This window comes from Dermacentor albipictus, chromosome 8, assembly GCF_038994185.2.
Source record: "Dermacentor albipictus isolate Rhodes 1998 colony chromosome 8, USDA_Dalb.pri_finalv2, whole genome shotgun sequence".
In the NCBI taxonomy this organism is placed as follows: domain Eukaryota; kingdom Metazoa; phylum Arthropoda; class Arachnida; order Ixodida; family Ixodidae; genus Dermacentor; species Dermacentor albipictus.
This window is the reverse complement of record NC_091828.1, coordinates 55,837,439-55,856,236: the sequence shown is the minus strand read 5'-3', so window position 1 is coordinate 55,856,236 and position 18,798 is coordinate 55,837,439. Positions and strand designations below refer to the sequence as shown.

General features: G+C 46.8%; 1 protein-coding gene across 1 annotated transcript in view; it reads left to right on the top strand.

Annotated features, from left to right (window-relative positions):
* LOC135921740 (SH3 domain-binding protein 1-like) overlaps positions 1–18,164 on the top strand; it is a 155,280-nt gene extending 137,116 nt beyond the window's left edge. The window contains exons 13-16 of the mRNA XM_065456039.2: positions 9–140; positions 1,526–1,605; positions 4,417–4,522; positions 13,736–18,164. Coding sequence (XP_065312111.1) covers positions 9–140; positions 1,526–1,605; positions 4,417–4,522; positions 13,736–15,077 — 1,660 coding nt within the window. The 3' untranslated portion in view covers positions 15,078–18,164. The remainder of the gene's footprint in view (positions 1–8; positions 141–1,525; positions 1,606–4,416; positions 4,523–13,735) is intronic.
* Positions 18,165–18,798: the final 634 nt, after the last annotated feature.

The window sequence follows — 18,798 nt, the reverse complement described above, 5'->3', positions numbered from 1 at the left end:
TCTGTCAGGTATGTGGTGAAGTTCCTGGCTCGCCTGGTGGGCCACCGAGAGCAGAACAAGATGAGCTCGCAGAACATCGCCATCGTCATAGCCCCCAACCTGGTCTGGCCCAAGGAAGAGAACCAGTCCCAGCACATGGGGTGCGTAATGTGCCTCTCCTCTCCCCTCCGACTTGACTTTCTGCTTGGGCTGTCAGCTTTCATTTTACCCACCACGGCAACTCAGTGGCTGTGGCATTGCGCTGCTCAGTTCGAGGTCACAGATTTAATCTTGGCCGTAGCAGGCATATTTTTAGAAAGGGAAAAGTACGAAAAGGCTCGTTGCAGAACTGCAAGCGATCACATTTAATCCGGAGTCTCCCCGCAGTACTGCGTACCACATAATCGGATTGGGGTTTCGTAACATGAGAACCCCAAATTAATTTAATTTTCGTCTCTCATTTGCTCATTTAGTATAAGCACTTCAAACACTTGAGGGCATTGGAGCTGTTTTCAATGCCCTATTTGGTATAACAAGATTAAAATTAATCTGGCTAACAAAACACACCTGCAGGATAGTTAGTGGTCCAGGCAGTGCTACGATTTCAATGTATTGTTTTGCCTATTAAACTTGGCGGCCTAAAAAATTCAGCTAGTTGGTTATTCCTGACTTGAACTCTGCAGCGAATAAGCAGACGAGAATTATGAAGGGGTGAACAGATGCAAGCGGTTCCTCTCCATTACCCTTCTTCATCCTCACCTGCCAAATCTTTCAAGTCAAAGCCACAGTCTGCCTGTGGGAGATGAGCTAATTGTGACAGCACCGTCTCCACCCCTTTCCGAGCCAATGACTCCTGTAGGAATCGACGGTTTGCTGGGAATATACGACGCCAAGAAAAACAAATAACATAGCTAACCTCGTAAATGCGACTGTTGGCAATGCTAATTTCATAATTTGTTGACTTTGCGCTGCAGATAATTACGGCTGTCCCTGTTATTTCACAAATGACAAAGCATTGTTCCACACTGAGGTTAGGCCTCTTTATCTTTTGAGTGTGTGCCCTGTATCACCTACCTTGGATGATACTCAAAGGGTCTTCAAGTAAACTGTACCCGTATTTCGTACCTTTGTTATAGGGAATTAAGGTCTCCGATGAACCACAAGCTGCTTACGGCACCTTGAGTTCTTGGCTGTTCACGAGAAAAAAATTAACTCCACTGCGAATTTCTTTCTTTATTCTTCCCTGTCTTTTGTCGCTCAGATGCTTCAGAGGGTTGAGGTGTTCTGAAAACTACGTGTTCGACCATTTTTTATTTCTGCCCCGGGATGCACTGATTTTGCAGTCGGGAATCGTGTACGTGGTATTGTGCTGAGCAGCGGGACGCCAAAGCCATTGCGGCTGGTAGAATATGTTTATGGCTCGCTGTTTCGTGAAGGAGAGGCTCAGAAGTGACGCCACAGCCGTTCATCAACCATGTTACCTCTCTTTCTGATAGAAGTGGTTTGTAATTCGTCGTTGATTGCATTTCTCCTTCCTATTTTCTAGTGTCAACATGGGCATAGCCAACATGCACAGCTCCATTGTGGACACCCTGGTCAACTATGCGGACTGGTTTTTCCCAGGAGGTTGGTAGACACTTCCTCCATACATAGTTATCAACTGCCAGGGCTATCTCGTTACAAGCTTGCTCTACACTGTGTATTCATATTAATTTACATTATTTATAAACGGCAAGGCAGCTTTGCTGAAATGCTGCAAACAATGCAGTCAACAAGTTGTTGAATTGGTAAACAGTGTGTGCAGCTTGTATGTTTTCATTTTCATACACTCTGTCCTTGCAGCATTCGAAATTGCCTGTTATGAAGTGAGAAATGTGTTCAAAGGGACCCTGAAACGATTTTGACAATCTTGTACAAACGTACCGAGTCATTAGGGTAAGACCTTCTGAACAATAAGCGATGCATTTAAGCACTTCGCTTAAAGCGCATAATTTATTATAAGGCTTTAAAAGTGTGCGTCGCTGCCAATCGCAGTGGCGCCACTCCCCTAATTTTTCAGTCGCCCCTTTACAATCTTTGTAGATAGCACAATTGACGTCAGTTGGGCAAGCTATCCGATTGGTGGCTATGTAAGTTGCGTCATCAATGGTCATTCCAACTTCACGGTGAATAAACGTTATTCATAATAGTTGGAATTTTGGTAATTTGTTTTTATAAAGAAGGTTTAGAAAAGAATGACAGTTTATCGCTACACTCGAGCACTTCTGACACACAGGAAGTGTCGTCTGCTAATTTTACAATGTGCTCCGTATTGATGCAAGCTGCGCAGCCTGTGTTTCTCTGGTTTTTTTTCTCACGGCGACCACGAATCGCCCTTGCTGCGTTGTGGGCTGCAAATCTATCGATTGGCGAAATGTCAAGCTGTGACATCGTGTTCCTAAGCGAGGCAGCCCGTCTGTCAAAACGCCTAGCTCGTCTGCATGTACTGGAACACTAGACAAGCTCGGCAGTGCTACAGAATGCTCGCAATGCATGCTGCTTAGATAGTTCTCGCTGGGGATCGACGGCCAAGCGTTTAGCGGAAAGGCAGCTCGCGGAGAGGCTTCGTACACTGGCTCCCAGACACTGGAAGTAGGTGTCACGACATTGCATTGTGTCGCAGAGCCAGTGATGGCGGGGCTTAGCCCCGATCGCTCGGAAAACAAGTTGAGGAGGAAAAGCACGGCTAGGGAGGAGGGCAACTTGTGATCGTCCGTAGCTCTCTTAATATGAGACACTTAACTTGTGGCGCAAATATTTTACTCAGGCTGTGCGTCTACAAAATTTGTCCAAAGATTTCAGGGACCCTTTAACACACGTGTTTCGCATTTGTTTCGAACGTTGAGCATTGGCACTATATTTTGGTTACCCAGCTGCATGAGAAAGTCGGCTTTGCAATTTTGGATGCAGAACTTTAGATGGGCAAGAAATTTCACCTAGTGATGTGTCATTGAGAAAAAGAAATGTGGTTGTTTTCAAGTAAACTTTATGATAAATGGGGCTAGTGAATGCTAGTTGACGAGTCTTGCCCTTGTCCTCTCTTGTCTCAGATCAGCACTGTTCTGAATCAATCATTCCCTAAGTACCATAGGTACTGTTCAAAACGTGGTGGTCATAACGTATTTCCTGCTACTGCAATATGCGCTGTCCAAATCCGTGTTCCAGCTACGGTGCTCTCTGGATAACAAATGCACATCTTGAACATAACATTGCTCTTCTAACCTCGAGGGTGCAGTATCAAATCCCGGCCACGATGACCACATTTTGATGGGTGCGAAATGCAAGAACACTCGTGTACCACGTATTGCATGCACATTAAAAAACCCCAGTACAGTTTCCCACAAGAGGGTGCCTCGTAATTATATATCGTTTTGAGCATTTCAAACCCCAGAATTTAATTTTAAAGCTTTCCTAGTTTTGAAAGAAGCTCATAATTTAACATTAGTGGCAAAGACACTAAGGGTTCCTACGTGCAGTTTTCACCATTTTCTCGTAGTGTGACCACTTTTTCGAGTTTCAAATGTTAGGCTCATTTGAAGTTGTGCACGTAATGTACAGTTGAACCTCGCAGTAACCAAATCGGTGGGCAACACAAAAAAAATTCACTTTCGTGAGAATTTCGTTGTTGCAAAATGACAGTGCAGATAGGTAATGAGTCACAGAACAAAGCTCTACTGTCAACGTTCCATTAGCCTACATTGGCAGGCTTTGCTCGAGGATATCGAGCAAAGCTTGCCAAAGAGGGTTCCAACTATAAAACATTTGATTAAATTTGTCACATTACATTGCCAAAGGGACGGGGAAGATAAGTAATAATTTAAGCTTAATTCTAATTGCACACGCACCTAGGACCTGAATTAAGTTGGTCTTGCCGCGTCGAAAGACTTTGTAAACCAGAAAGCAGGTATAGCGTAGGATTGGTAGGAATGCCACTTTGACATTTGTGCACCAGCTCCTCGCGTCATTATGGGCTTCCATGGTGTCTACTCATGTGACGACGGTTGTTTATCGGTAAACAAGGATCATGTCATTATGGGCTTTCATGGCGTCTGGTTGTTTATCGGTAAACAAGGATCACATTGCATTTTAATGGCACAGAAGTCTGGAAGTTTTGATAACATTTACACCAGAACAACAGCCCAACCAGATGAAAGAATGTTAATGTTATAAACATAACTCGGATGTCATAGCACTGTGTTTTGTGCATGGATGCAGAGGTAAATAAACTTGGCCTCCATTTTTGTCCCTTAGTAGCCAGTGTCTTCAGACCAAATACGTGTAAATACTGTAGTCCTGAAAGAATGTTTTATCAGGTAATCTAGACTGAATTAGTGTCGTGCAGTCCCCCATTGAGAGAGCATAAATGTGCGTTTCTCTTTGCTTTCGTTGCATGTGCAGAAGAAGACTTCTCCCCCTCCCCCACGAGGACCACTGCACCGACCGAGGGCCACCACCTGACCCACCAGGCTACCACCAATGGTGATGTCGATGGTCACTTGGCAGGGTAGGGTGAGAGGGTCTTTGTTGCTCTCGTTCATGCTTGCTTCTCTCCAGCCTCTAACTCTGCACTTGTCCTCTGGCTGCCTGCTGCAGAATGTTGTCCTGCCATGGCACTCGCAAATGCACCGCACACTCGCTTTTGGCACTCTTTCATTACAGGCACACCGTACGCAAAAAAAAGTGGGCAGTCTCGCCTGATGGGAGAAGCATTGGAAGCGATAGAAAGGTTTAGCATTGATCTGAAGCTCTTTCAACAGTGTGTTTAAGAATACACGGGGCCGACATGTTCGCACGACGCAGCACGCCAGGCAACTTCTGCCATGCAGCCGAAACTGCACCATAGCAGCTACTAGGCACCTCCCAATGCAGGCATGATAATGAGTGCTGCTGTTGACGTTTTAGGCGTCGCACCTCAATGATGCACTTGATGAGACAAGAGAAAGACCGCCAGCCTTTGTAGCTTCAAGAATACTATGTGTATACAGTGGAATCTTGTTTATACGGCCTTCACGGGAAGAGGGAAATAAAACGTATCGTCCGTAAATCGTATTATTGAAAGCAAGCTCAAAAAAAAAAGCGTGATAGTAGGTGTACTCGGGTGGCAAACTCAATAGCAAAGATTTGGGCGGCGCTGAGTGATACTGCTCTGCATAACACATTATGCGGGGCATCATTCGATGAAACGCGAACAGTAGCCAACGCACTTTTATTCAGCAATGCTGAAATTTCTCACTAGCTTGTGCTAAACGTTCTTCTTTTCAATATCCGTATAAAAGTTCCGGAAGTAAAAAAAAAGCCACTGTTTCCTCACTTAAGGCGACCAAAAATAGCGAAAAAACAACTTTTTTATTGCATTTTTGGAATGTACAGCTATTATTGCATCTATATTGTTAATTTCATACTGATAACATCAGTATTTTGGCCACAGTGACGCCTTATACGACACGTACTAGCTGAACTTCAAGCGGAACTTGCGCTGAAAGGGCACATTTTCCAAAACTCGCGTCTGCTCTACCACGTGTCCTAGCGCGGACATCTTGGTCTCATTTGAAAGAGGCGACTTTTCCCTTGAAATCTCCGCCAGAATGGGCCCCATTCATCCATTGACCATTTAGAAGATGCGCAGCAAGAAAATATACTAGAACGCCCGCCTATTCGTCACTTGATGCACGTGACTTGAGCTTGCCTCCCGATTGGTGGAACTGCATGGCCATCGTCTGCTCCGTGCTTGGAACCGCGCATTGAGGTGCGCCATCTTGCCCATGCGATGTCTGAAACGGAGCATAAATTTCGAATGCGGCACAAGTTTGGTGCGAAAAAAGTGCGACGGATGCTCATGGAAAACTTTAAAGAAACGCTGCTCAACACTGCAAAACGCCCAGGATGCCACAACCTCAGCGTCCGATGCCGAAATCATCGATGCAGCAATGGCAGGCCTAATGACCACATCGGCTGCTGCGGATACTGTGACAAGTCCGTCTGCCGCGGACCCTTCGACCAGCACTCGTGTATGGCAAGATATGATCTACCGGCAACCCTCCAAGCTGGAGGACGAGGAAGCGAAAGCCAAAGCAAAGCTATCGGAGTTGTCTTCTGCTCCAGCGACGGAGAGGACACGCGACGTGGGGGACAGTACCGACGATGCACTTCGCCTGCCTGATGGGACTACGTTTACGATTGTGGATTTGAGTGCCGTGAACACTATTAACGTTTGTGAACTGCAACATCTGCAATGGTGCCTTAGAAATCGTCTGTGACGAGCGGGAATACGGACCCACTGTGAAGCTGCGTTTTATGTGCGCAAACTGTGGAGAGATTGCGTCAGTGTGGAGCTCGCCGCGCGTTCCCAGTGCTGAACGAATGAAACCCTTTGCTGTGAACGTTTTGGCTACGCGTGCCATGCAGGCAACGGGGAACCGACAGACCAACATGAATTGACGTTTTCAATGACGTTTTCTTGTTAATGGGCATCAGCCATCGGGCTCTTCACAAGAAAACGTGGCAGAGCTACGTGAAGACGAAGTTGACGCCAGCGGCCGATCGCGCTGCGCGTAATCTGACGAGCGACTGCAAGCGGTCGGTTTGCGAACTTTACACCAAACTGAACGTGGGTCATACTGGGAACATCACGGTGTCGCATGACGGGTCATTTATGACCCGTCATGTCATAAATGACCCTCGGTCATACGTCCCATATCAGCGTCGGCACCGTGATCGAGTTGTTCAGCGGGCTTGTGCTCAGATTTGTAGTATTGAGCAATTTCTTTACTGGGTGCGAGTCGGGGCCTAATGAGAGTGACCCTTCCTATGGAGCCTGGAAGAATGGCCACAAGTGTAAGAACACTATAAGAAACCTGGGGAGATGGAGGTGGAAGCTGCCTTCATCCTTTTCAGGCGATCATTGGAGCGGCACAATCGGTGGTATACAATGGTGCTTTGTGACAGGGACAGCCGCAGTTATCTCGCTTAACAAGATGATGAAGTGTATGGGTATATCCCAATTGAAAAAGAGGACTGCGTGAATCACGTGCAAAAGCGCACGGGGACGGCTTTGCGCAACTTGGTGGCAAAACCTGGACATGAGAGTCTTGGTGGAAAGGGCCGCTTGACAGCAAACTCTATCTCCAAGTTAACCTCATACTATGGATGAGCTCTGAAGATCCACAATGAAGTGGTAGATGCCACTCAAAATGCAGTGATGGTTACATATCATCACATTACGTCAAACAATGATGTGGCTAATCACACTCTTTGTCCACCAGGCCCAAACTCCTGGTGCAAGCAAAATGCTGCAGCGGCCAAGGGTGAGCCGGTTCCAAAACATCCTCGAAAGCTTCCTCCTCATGTGTGTCAGGCTTTACGTCCCATATATGAATGTCTTTCAGACAAGAAACTGCTGCAACGTTGCCAGCATGGTGAAACGCGAAATAACAATGAAAGCCTGCATTCGATGATCTGGGCACTGGCGCCAAAAGACCGGCATGCTTCTTTATTCATGGTGGAGGCTGCTGTGGCAGAGGCAGTATTAAAGTTCAATGCAGGCAATGCAAGGGCCTCAAAGGACATAATGAAAGAGCTATGTCTAAATCCAAGTTAGCAAAGTCGCACCCGCATGGGCGAGAAAGATAGGCGTCAAATGACGGCATCAGCCAAGAAGCGCAAAGCAACAGAAAATTTGTGCCTGTCCCTCAAAAAGCGGCACACAGGGGCTAGGAGTCGGCAGGGCTACATGCCTGGTGCCTACTGAACTGTTCCAGCTGTAAATTTGTAAATAAAATAGGGTTTTGCATGTTCTCTGTTTTCTCAAAACATGTTTTTGGTTCACTTCACCACACTGTCTGAGTGATACCTCGTGATCTAGAACAGCTAGAGCACTAATTCTTTCTTTAGCAGAAAGCCTAATCTGCATATTACGAAGTGCTGAGAACAGAATTTCAAATTTGTGCGATGTATATTTCCATTGTATTAATTTCCTTTTGGTGTGGTAGCCTTAGGTCAAGGAAAGAATTTTGGTCACCTGCAGAATGGCTAACTAGAATTTCATTTGAAAACTTTTTGCAGCATTGCAGTTATTGCACATTATGGTATCTAGCTATGCAATAATACTTTCTGCTGAGCATTTTTTTTTTCCGTTGTCTCCGGAAACAATAGAGTGGCAGCACTGTCAATCTCCTGAACTAATGGACCCACGAGAAAAATTATTGCATATTTAAAATCAGCACGAAAAACTAAGTAAGCTTGTTTATTTTCATCACATTTGGCCATAAGATGCAGGAAATAATCTCCACAACCCATGTTCCCCCTTAAGAGATTTGCGAGGTACGGTGAAACCCCGATTAGACGACTTTCTCGAGAACGCGAAAAAGCATCGTAACATGCGGGTGTTGAAAATCCGAACGTAAATTATGCCTTAAAAACACTACTTATATCGCGCGACGGATTTACGAGAAACTTCAGTGCAAACTACTAACATACTCTGCAGGGCTTGGAAACCCAAATTACCAAAAAAGTCAGTGCGATAAGAATGAGTGCTGCAGTACAAGTACCAAGCATGCTTTATTCAAATGAACCTTTATGGCACTCCACTGCCCACTTCCGCGATTCCCGCCAGCCGGCGCGAACTTTAAAAAAAGTCGGTTAGTTTCTTTTGGACCTTGTTTGATCCGTGAACCAAGAGCTTTCGCTCGAGTTGGGCAATGTCCAAAAGGAGGTCCTCTGCGGCGTCGCGTGAACAGATGAAGTTCCGGATGCCATCTATGTCCCGTAGCACCTCGGCAAACGTGGTAGGCTCAGGCACGGCTTCTGTGGCATCGTCGTTGTCCTCATTCAATGTCGCAGCGCTGTCTTCACTAGGCAAAGCCTCCTCGATGGAGTCATCCAGCAACACCTCGCCGGAGATCGCAACATGGTCGTCGGCCTCCACGTTCTCAGCGAAGGTCGTGGTGAGGTTTAAACCCTTGAAATCGTCATCGGCGAAGCCTGCATCGCCCTCGAGCGGTATCAAGGTTGTTGCATCCCCAGCAGAGGAGACAGTTTCTCGCTTAAAGCCACAGTGCTTGAATGAGTTAGCAATCGTGTTTCGCGACACTGCGTTCCACGAACTGGCAATAAAATGCATGGTGTCGAGCACAGTGATATTTTTTGCCAACTCGCTGCGCTCCATAGCCGCCAGCTGACGCTGCACTAACTGCTTCCGGTACCCTTGCTTGACGCACCTAATGATGCTGAAGATTCGGGTATCTTAAGGTCCTGGGCAGTGGTGGCTTTCATGGCACCATGCCGCTTTTCCGCTTCCTCGATAATATTCAGCTTATCGCCGAGCGACAGAACTGTCCGCTTTCGGGACATCGTGCGCTGCGTTGCTCCACACCACTCAAAACCTCCGCTGAACGCTGGTCGCTAGGATTACGACGAAGAACGCGTGCGATAAACCTAGGCCTCTCCGCGCTACCTTGTCGGCAATCGGCTGCTGGGAAACTGGAAGGAGAGAAACGCTTCCCCAGCGCGACGAGAGACAACGCCGCCGAGAAGAGAGGGAGAAAGTGATTGCGGAGAAGAAAAGGCGCTATTTGAGTACAGCGAGCGTCACAGGCAGCTGCTGGTGGGGGAGAGAAAAACAAATGCGCTTCGCGAGGGTCGTCACGATGGTCGTCATATATCGCGGGTCAGGCATAAAATTGCGTCGTATAACCGGGGTTTTTAATGCATTGCTTCTATGGGGACTTTGCCGGGTCTGTGCTAATCCGCCGTAAATCCGGGTCCTCGCAAAATTGGTGGACGTATAACCGGGGTTCCGCTGTATTTGGTTGGAAGTGAATGTCTTAATCAGTGCAAGTACATTACAGTGAACTGAAAGGCTACACTAACAATATGTAGACTGAACCAATTGTTCGATCTGGCCTGTAAAAAGAAAATTTAGGGGTTCTTGTTGACTGTGGGAGTTACTTTCCTTGCCTGGATTCTAGTTTGGCACAATGCTGCCACCGTGACGACACAATCACTGTGAGAAGTCGTAGCTGTGAGTTTTAAAGTCATTGCAACAGGCATGTGTGGGCTCTTTGGGCTATCACTGTTGATGCTGGCTCTGAGGTTCTGCTTTAGTGGCCTTTTATTACGATTTTGTTTTTGTTCTAGTAATGGTGGTGTGATGTGAGAGTAAAGCCAAGAGAGGCTCAGCTGAAATTCCATTTAAGACCTTGGCATCCATGAGAACTTGAAACAGATTGATTGAAGCTTTCTTTTTTATTTTGCCTTTATTTAGCTTCTTATTTTAAAAAAATACGTACCAGAAATGCCTATTGTGCTCTTACGGCTCTTGTTGACAAAAAAATAGCAAAAGAAATTGTGTATTATTTATTAATGCCAGAATTGCAAGGTATAGCAACCTTTGTCATAACGAGTTAACTTGTCATCGGCAGTTTAAAAGAGTGCTGACATTTATTTCGTTTGTTCAGTTCTTTGCATTAAATTAATTCGGACCTTGAAAACCACAGAAAAGAGTGAAGCAAGCCTCAGAGCGCCCTAAACTTTAATAGCTTTCCCATGCTCCAGTTTCGCTTTCTTATCCCACAAGGTGCACCTGCCTTGATACCCTGATGCACAAGACAATTGCATGCCAGCAGGACATGGTGACGTTTCTTGCACTCGCGCCTGCTCGCTTTGTAAGCTGTTAGGCCGTTACTCATTGCACGGCCTGATTCAGCAGCATAACAAACCATTGAGCAAGGCGGTGCGAGTACAAGAACGTCGCAATGTCCTGCTCCCACACGATTGCCTTTTGCATCTGGATGCCGCAACACGTACATCTCGTTGGATACCAAACTCAAAACTGGTCTGTGGAAAAGCTATTTTAGCAGACTGTTTAGGATTCTCTGAAGCTTTTTCTGGGGTGTCATGGCCATTGTTGGGGTTTGTGCTAAAATGCCTGGGACTGGCTAGCTTAAGTCTGAGGAGACATGTAGCTTGTCCCCACTCTCCTATACATAGAAAGGAGTACCACAGGGAGTTCGCTGACTCACCAGCAAGGCATAGAGCCAACGCCAGTTACGTTAAGGACAAAAGGGGGTTTACTACCTGGTATGTTCAAAAGACGCAAACAGTAGAGGGATCACAGCACGGGGGTGGCAGTCGCAGACTACGGGTGAAAGCTCTTGGGAAGCCCACTCAGCCACACAGGCTCTTCCGAGCTGGGTTCCCCACACAAGAAGCGCTCTGCTCAGAAAGGCACGGGATCAGGCGGATCCTCGTGTCCGACAGCAAAAGCACCGAAGCTGAATCTGCTGGGCGAAGTCGCCTAAGCACCTCAGATGCTAGAGGAAAGAAATGCTGAGGAGAGGGCGAGAGAAGCCCACTTTTCGTGCACTGTTCATATGCATAGCTCACGGTGTAGCGTGAGGCGCGTGCGCAAGCAGCGGGCTTTGCATCGCGCCAGCGCTAGAGGTCGGGGGGGACGTCAAGATCCAAAACAAGGCTGGAATGGCATGTTACCAGCGATCGCACGGGCAAATGGCTCAAGTTGCATGTGAACCAGAGACGGGAATCCAAGGTGTACTCGCAACATTTAATGCAAAAAATGAAAAATAAGAACTGTCGTATCAATACTCCTTGAAGATCCATTTCAGTAAAGACCTTTCTCTCAAGGCCACGCTGTGCTTTTTTCTCATTCCTGCCTTTCTCCTGCTTCTGCTCCTCCTTGACAAAGAGCTAGACGCCTTTGCACTGTTTGATTTTGAAAAAGCTAGGTGCCACTAATTCCTCAGCGCTTTCGCAGCTGCTGAGCAGCAAAGAGCCGATTCACGAAGTGCTGCTGCTGCGGTCATGTGGTTTTTGGTGTGCATAGTTCTAGTGGCATAACTCAAAGGGCACTGACGGAAATGTGTTGGGGCATATGATTTTTACCCACTAGATTTCTGCTAACCAGTTAAACCAAAGCATAAAGGTGCTATTCCTTGTTTCAGCGGAAAATAATTAGTTAAGCAATAATTTAATCTGAACAGTCCTGAATACATGCCAAGTGGGGCCTGGGTTTGAGCCGAGGGTGATGTCGTGGAAATTGTGAGTTGCAATTTCGTGGTGCCACAAACTGCCAATTTATGCACCAATCGGCTTGGTTTAGTGGAAGCAGGATAGATTGTGTAACCTTGGAAACAAAGCTGAGCACATTGAGCAATCTCCAGTGCATGGCAAAGTCAGTGCTATTGTCTAATCTCAATTGACACATACCCTTGTTTGGTGCACAGGCCCCCGTGCTGGATTGATTACTTTTGGCAGTACTGTCACTTTCAGCGAACAATGGTTTACCAAGCCAGCAGGCAAAGCAGTTTTTGCACAAGTGAGGCATCCTACCAGATGTTATGGAACGTTAAAGTGAAAGTAATCAGTAGACAGTAGGAATCAGGGTTAAAAGAACTACCGAGAACAACAAAACGTACCTTGTAAAAAACCCCAGGTGGTCGAAATTGATTCAAAGCTCCCAACTATGGCATCATTCGTAACGCCTGTGTTGTTTTAGGATGTTGGGTACCATAATCTGTCCATCAATTTCAGCACAAAACCACAGTGCATTTGGCGTAGATATTCAGCTTTCGCTATAAGGCATTATCTAGTCCATTCTTTTGTGCCAGAAGGAATTTAGGCTTCCAGCTGTGATTGCTGGCCTGACAACTATCTGTTACTGCAAAAAAAAAAAAGTAATGTGGCAAGAATTTATCAGTACCAGTTCCACACCTGAACCTGTAATTTTGCCCTCTTGCTTTCTCATTTCTTGTCCATGTTTGCATGGTCATTTTTCTCACGACTTCCACCAAGAACAAAGGAGACAAAAATTTACAAGTCGTAGCTAAGGGCTACTTGGGACCATGCAGCATTTAGGCCATCGTCAGGCACCATGAACTCCAATCAGCTATCTTACTTATTCCATGGGCAAGCAGGCCACTTTACCAGTGATGGACTAGCAAGAGCACATTCACTTCATGTGCAGGAGGCACAGTCATCGACAAATTTTTTAGACCTACTTGATTATTGAAACATCCCAGTGGTACCACCACCCCCTCCAGAAAACCAACGTGTAATGTGTATAACTGCGAACATAATTGCTGACATGGTCTGCGCGTATAATCTTGCAAAGATGGCGCTATTCAGGTTGTCATCTGTACCCTTGTTTTTGTTGGTAAGGTGCATTTATGGTTTTCCACCTGCTGTATGGCAGCTGCATATAGATCTGCAACCACTCGGCATGAAACCATAACCACCGTAATATTGACCACCAACACTTTGCAAAGCAGCACTGGTTAGGCCTACCAACAAGTGAGGCATATAGAAAAATTCACTGCTGGCTTGCGTGGTGACAGTCGGCGAGTATTTGCAGGAAGCTTGCCGCTAATATGCTTGTACAAGTGGCTTATTGGTCATCGCATCTGAGATCATGGTCATGAGTTAGGTCAAAGGCCTTAGAAGTGGCATTTGGGTCTGTGGGCAACGAACCTGGAACTACCGTGAACACGGGAGCTTTACGAAGGTTGTCTTTGCAAGCGTGAAATTGTGAGATTGTTAGGACTTGACAGTTTTCATTGTGACTCGAGACTTCGGATGCTGATTTAGTGGAACACACGATGACCGAGAACTTTTTCACATAGAGGGACATTGCTGTGTTATTTTTTTTTTCCTCCATGGATGTGTCTCATCCACAGTACCTCCATATTTTTTTTGCACTCTGCAGTCCTGGATCAGGCCTGACAGGTCAAAGCCCACGCATCCCTCACCGGCTGGGCAAGAAGGCCGCACCCGCTGCTCCAATGGTGCCACAGCCACGGGACCGCAGCTCCATCATCATCGGGTCTGGCCAGTCGTCTAGTGCAGACAGCCGTGCCGGAGCACCGCTGCCCACTGGTGGCGGAACCCTCGGCCGGCCACGGCCGGCAGCCAAACCGCAGATCGCCGAGAAGCCAACCACGCTGCAACGCCGCTCCCTTGAGGGCGTCGTAGAGGGAGGAGCCACAGTCGCGGGAGGCACTTACTCGACCCTGTCCCTGGAACGCCGACCAGGGCGGCACCAGGTGGCAGGGGCCATGATGCGACCGCAGCCGTGCGAGCGGCCCTCTGTGCCCCCACCGGAGCGACCCAAGACCGGAAGCCTCGAGAGTGCCAATCGGAACCACGCCCCGGAGGCCTCCGTGACTGCGTTGCAACCGTTGCCGCGAGACACCGAGAGGAACAACGACGCAACCAATTTGGGAAATGGCCATGGTAACAGGAGTGGCCAGCAGCAGCAGCAGCAACAGCAGCAACAAGCCCATTACCCTGACAGTAGACTCGAGCACAGTGCAGAGAAGATTCTGGCGATGTCTGCAGACAGCGTGATGTTTGTCGCAAGGAGCAATGAAAACGGAACCACTGGCAGTAACAGTAGCAGCAGCAGCAGTAGCAGTAGCAGTATTGAAGGTGCAGGGAGGAGGGACAACCCTGGAAGGCGCAATTCTGGTGAGAGGCCCTTGTCCCTGGACCATCAGGAGATGCTGTCATTTGCAGACGAGTCTGACTCTGAAGACGGCAGTTCCATTCTTGTGTCTCCCAACGGCAGTGGCTCTAATGGACCAAATGTCATGTGGAAGTCATGCATTGCTAGCCTTCCTGGTGATGAACACGGTACAGGACCTGTCCTCCTCCGGCGTTCACCCTCCAAGACAAATGGTGTAGCTCCAGAGCGTCCCCAGCCACTGCAGACAATGTCTGGCTGCAGCGACGCATCGTCATTGCCCCGTCAAGCAGACGATGCCCGCTGGAACTTTCTGACAGCAGCCAAAGAACAGCCAGTTCCTGAGCGACCGCCGAGGTCAAGTCCGTCGGCAGACACATCAACGTCAACCTTTACGGGCATGTCGGAGATGAAGCCATCGAGGCAGTCGCCTGTCATGGATGCAATACACACAACAGGCCCTCCACCAGACCTCATTACGTCTTCTGAACGACCAAAATCTGATCCATCCTCCCCAACTAAGAGCAAGCTGGAAGGTGGTGCTCCTAGCCCTGTTCCGATCATGCCAGAAGCAACTCGTCTGTGACGTGCAACAGTCCAGCTTGAAAAACATTGTTTGTTATTACCCCTTCCTATTCCTTTTCTCTCTGGGAGCTAGATGCTTGCCAGGGGGGCATAATTTTGTCTTCAGGATGCTGTTGAACCTGTCTCCTGTTTTCTTTTACTGTCCTTTCATCCAGAAGAACACTGGGAACTTTGACATTTATTTTGATTATTATGTGCACAGGTACTGCTATGCACATTTCTTCTGAGGTGTCCTGCTGGTTTCGAGCTTGCTCATGATTGCAGCTCACGGGATACCGGGAATTATTTTTCATGGTTAATTTTTTTCTTTCCTCATGTGCATTGCCAAGAAGCAATGACAAGTTCTTTGGGCGTGCTTTTGAAAATGCACTGAAGGTTTGTGTGCTTTTGTAAAGGTGCAACTTCCCATGCTCTCTCAGGCGGGCTGACGACATAATAGCCTGCCACTGCAGCATGGCTTGTATGGAACGACTGCCACTCTTTCTCTTTTCTCCCAAGTGCAATCAATCAATCGTGAATCAATCACGGGTCTGCAACTCAAGGAGCACAGTCATGGAATGGTGCAAGAAGCAGGTCGGACCCAACAAATGGATGTGGCATCAGATGCAACTTCACGGGCTCGAGTATAATTTGTCGAGCCGTGGTTGTTGTTAGTGTCAGTAAACGTAGTGGATTCAAGCCCTCAGGGTATTACTTCACAACTTTGTTTCAGAGGAATTTTAGTTTAGAGTCTTGGTCATTCGAGAGTACAGTCCCTGCTCGTTGGATTAAGCAACTTTTGTATCTGTACTGTGCTGTAAAAGCAAGCGAATGGATCAGTTATGCTAATTGTGGCGATTTCTCGTCACAATCGGTCGTGCGGATTGTACACATTGATTTTCTGGCGCCGTGTGAAGCTGTGTGGAATCGTCTCACTTCAAAGTCATAGCGGTCAACGTATTGTCGTAACCACATCTAGTTTGGCTCTGTAACCTTGTGTAAACTTTTGGACAAAGCAATATTGCCAAGTCAGCATGCTGCATATATACCACTATATAAGGGGTGCTCAACATGTTGCAACATAGTCCTGGTTTTTTCCTCCTATTCTGGCAGATGCATGCAGAGTTTAATTGAATGTTACAGGAAATGCTTAGACATTGTACCAGGACTTTTAACACGCCCTGGTAGCTTTTCCAAATGGAGAGATCATAAAATCGTGAACGTCGTCTTGTTGCTATTGTCATAAGGAAGACGCTTCTTAAACTGGCTGGTAGGAAAGTGCTATCTACTGCAGTTTAAGGAAACTTATACTGTAATCGAAAAATTGGATCCACCAAGTAAATTTGTTTGAAATGGCTGCAGATACAGCAAAAGAGATGCAGCTCAATTCTCAATATGAGCTTGCTTCTAAGGAATGCTGAAATCCATTTCAAACTACAAGAGCAGATGCCTGCTGTGTTACATGCAGGATTGCAAGGCTACTGTAACCTTCTGGACCCATGAGAGATTTAAATTAAGAACAAAGTTAGTCATATGAAAGGCCCTGTAATAAGATGTTGTCAGTCTGAGCAAGCATCTCAAGGACTGTTTTTCTACATTTCGCTTCTTCATAGTTTAGGAGCGGTCAGGTATGCTTCCTCGTTGTGCTAGTGTGTTGTTACGTGGGTGCTTGCATTGCTGCTGTGATTGTTTTAGAGTGCGTTAGCGCCATTTGTTTCTGCACTCGCATCTGTTGCGTTTGATTCTCGTGGTGCAAGTCTTGCACATGTGAGCCAGGTGACTTGAATTTTATCAAAGGGCAGAGTTGCTCCACGTGTGGTTCGCTGGTCCCTTTCTTCCTTTTTCCTCAAGACGGTCACAGTTTAGTCCAGGTCTCCGGCGACTCAAAGTTGTCATTTTTGTTAAAGCACTAGCATATGAATGTCCCATGTGTCATCTCTTCTATGTTGGGAATAGATTCCATCGTGCCCTTATTTGCGAGAAACTGTGTCATTGAATTAAATCCAAGAAAGCGTTCATTTAGACTGGGTGCACAATGCACACAGTGTTCTAAAGTTTGCGCTTGTCTATTTGTGTTTTGGTGCCAAGGCGGCGCTCCAAGAACAACTCTAAGTTAAGTCTTCTCTGGTCCTCCTTTGACGGCCAGCAAAGAACTGTGTTCCCGCGCTGTATATACATTTTTTTCAACACACAGTTCGTGTACTTCCTCGACCATGGCATGTATGCTGCGTCATTTCAAATTCGGTTCTGTTGTCATAATGGATGCTGCACGTTTTTGTTGATTCCACATTGGACCTCTTGTACACCGAAACCATGATGACGCTAGTCATCGAGAGAGAGTGATAATGGTCTTGCTGTCAAAGTTTCGTGTTGTGTTGTTCCTGTCCAAAGTGTGCTTTCCTTTTCTCCCTTTAGTCCATCTAAGCAGAGCTTGTGAATGCAAATTTTCTTAAATCGGCAGAGCCTATTTAGAAACCTGACTGATAAGCTGACTTTCAGTGGTAAGATCTACAGACAGTAACTTGCTATTCGGCTAATATTCGTTTTTTTTCTGTTGCTTTATTTTTTATTTAGACAATAAGGGCTTCTGTTATTGTCAGGTGGATGACTGTGCAGTTGTCGGCTTTTGTGATCATTTTGCACCGACCATGTATGCTTGTTTAACACACTGTTATTTTTTTTTTCTCTCTCTCTCTCGTGAGGATCATAGAGGTCCTTGTTTTGATTGCCCTTGTATTTGTTCCTTCACTTTCAGTTTTAAGTACATTGCAATGCTAGTCATCGAAACGTCGTGATGCAAATTGTTCTTCCTGGGGAGCAGGATGTGCTCACCGCAGGCAGTTTGTTATCATAGTTGAACTGCTGAACAAAATGTCTGATCCAACTTAACAAGCTGCTTGTCGCTAGGTTGGAGCCTTGTGCAGTTTTATGTGGAATCACAAGTGTGAAGAAAATGGAAGAACATCTGTGTGTGTGTGTGGGCTTGATAATCCTTCTTTTGTTAAAATGTTGCACCAATGTATCACAAGTGCGCCATTTTCTTTTTTGTCATACACATGTGACGGAAGGTGACGCAAATGCTGTTGCTATTAAAATTGTTTGAAAGTTGTGTGTTGGCCATTGATTGTTGAACGCATACTGCAGTAGCTACGAGTTGATCTCGGCCGTCAAAAAAAGCTTTGTGCTCTGCAACGTGTTGCTTTGAATCAATTAACTCTGGGGTTTTGACGTGCCAAAACAACCGTTTTGATTGTGAAGCATGCCGGGGTGGGGTACTTCGGATTAATTGTGACCACCAGGGAATCACTGACGTGCCCCCAACGCCTGGAACACCAGCATTTTTGCATTTTGCCCCCGTCGAAATGTCGCCGGGATTTGAACCTGCGACCTCGTGCTTAGACATGCAACACCATAGCCGCTGAGCCACTGTGGCGAATGAACTTGTTGCCTTGCGGCAAAGCTGTCAGGCAGGATGTCACAAAACTTCAAAGAGGCTAAACAAATGACCACTTCTACAACGTGACACGAGTGTTATTGTAATAAGCTCGATTGGCAGACCCAGAGCGCATTCGCAGCTGTGCTGTGCAGATGTAGTAAGGCTGGCAGTCCCCGCCAGTTTCCTGCTTGCAAATAACTGCTCGAAGCATAACCGAGTACTAGGCTGTCCAGGCCGGTTGCACTGCGGGTGTTGCCAGGGGCTATCTATTCCTGCCTCTTTTGTCTCAAACATCAGGCCGGTTTAT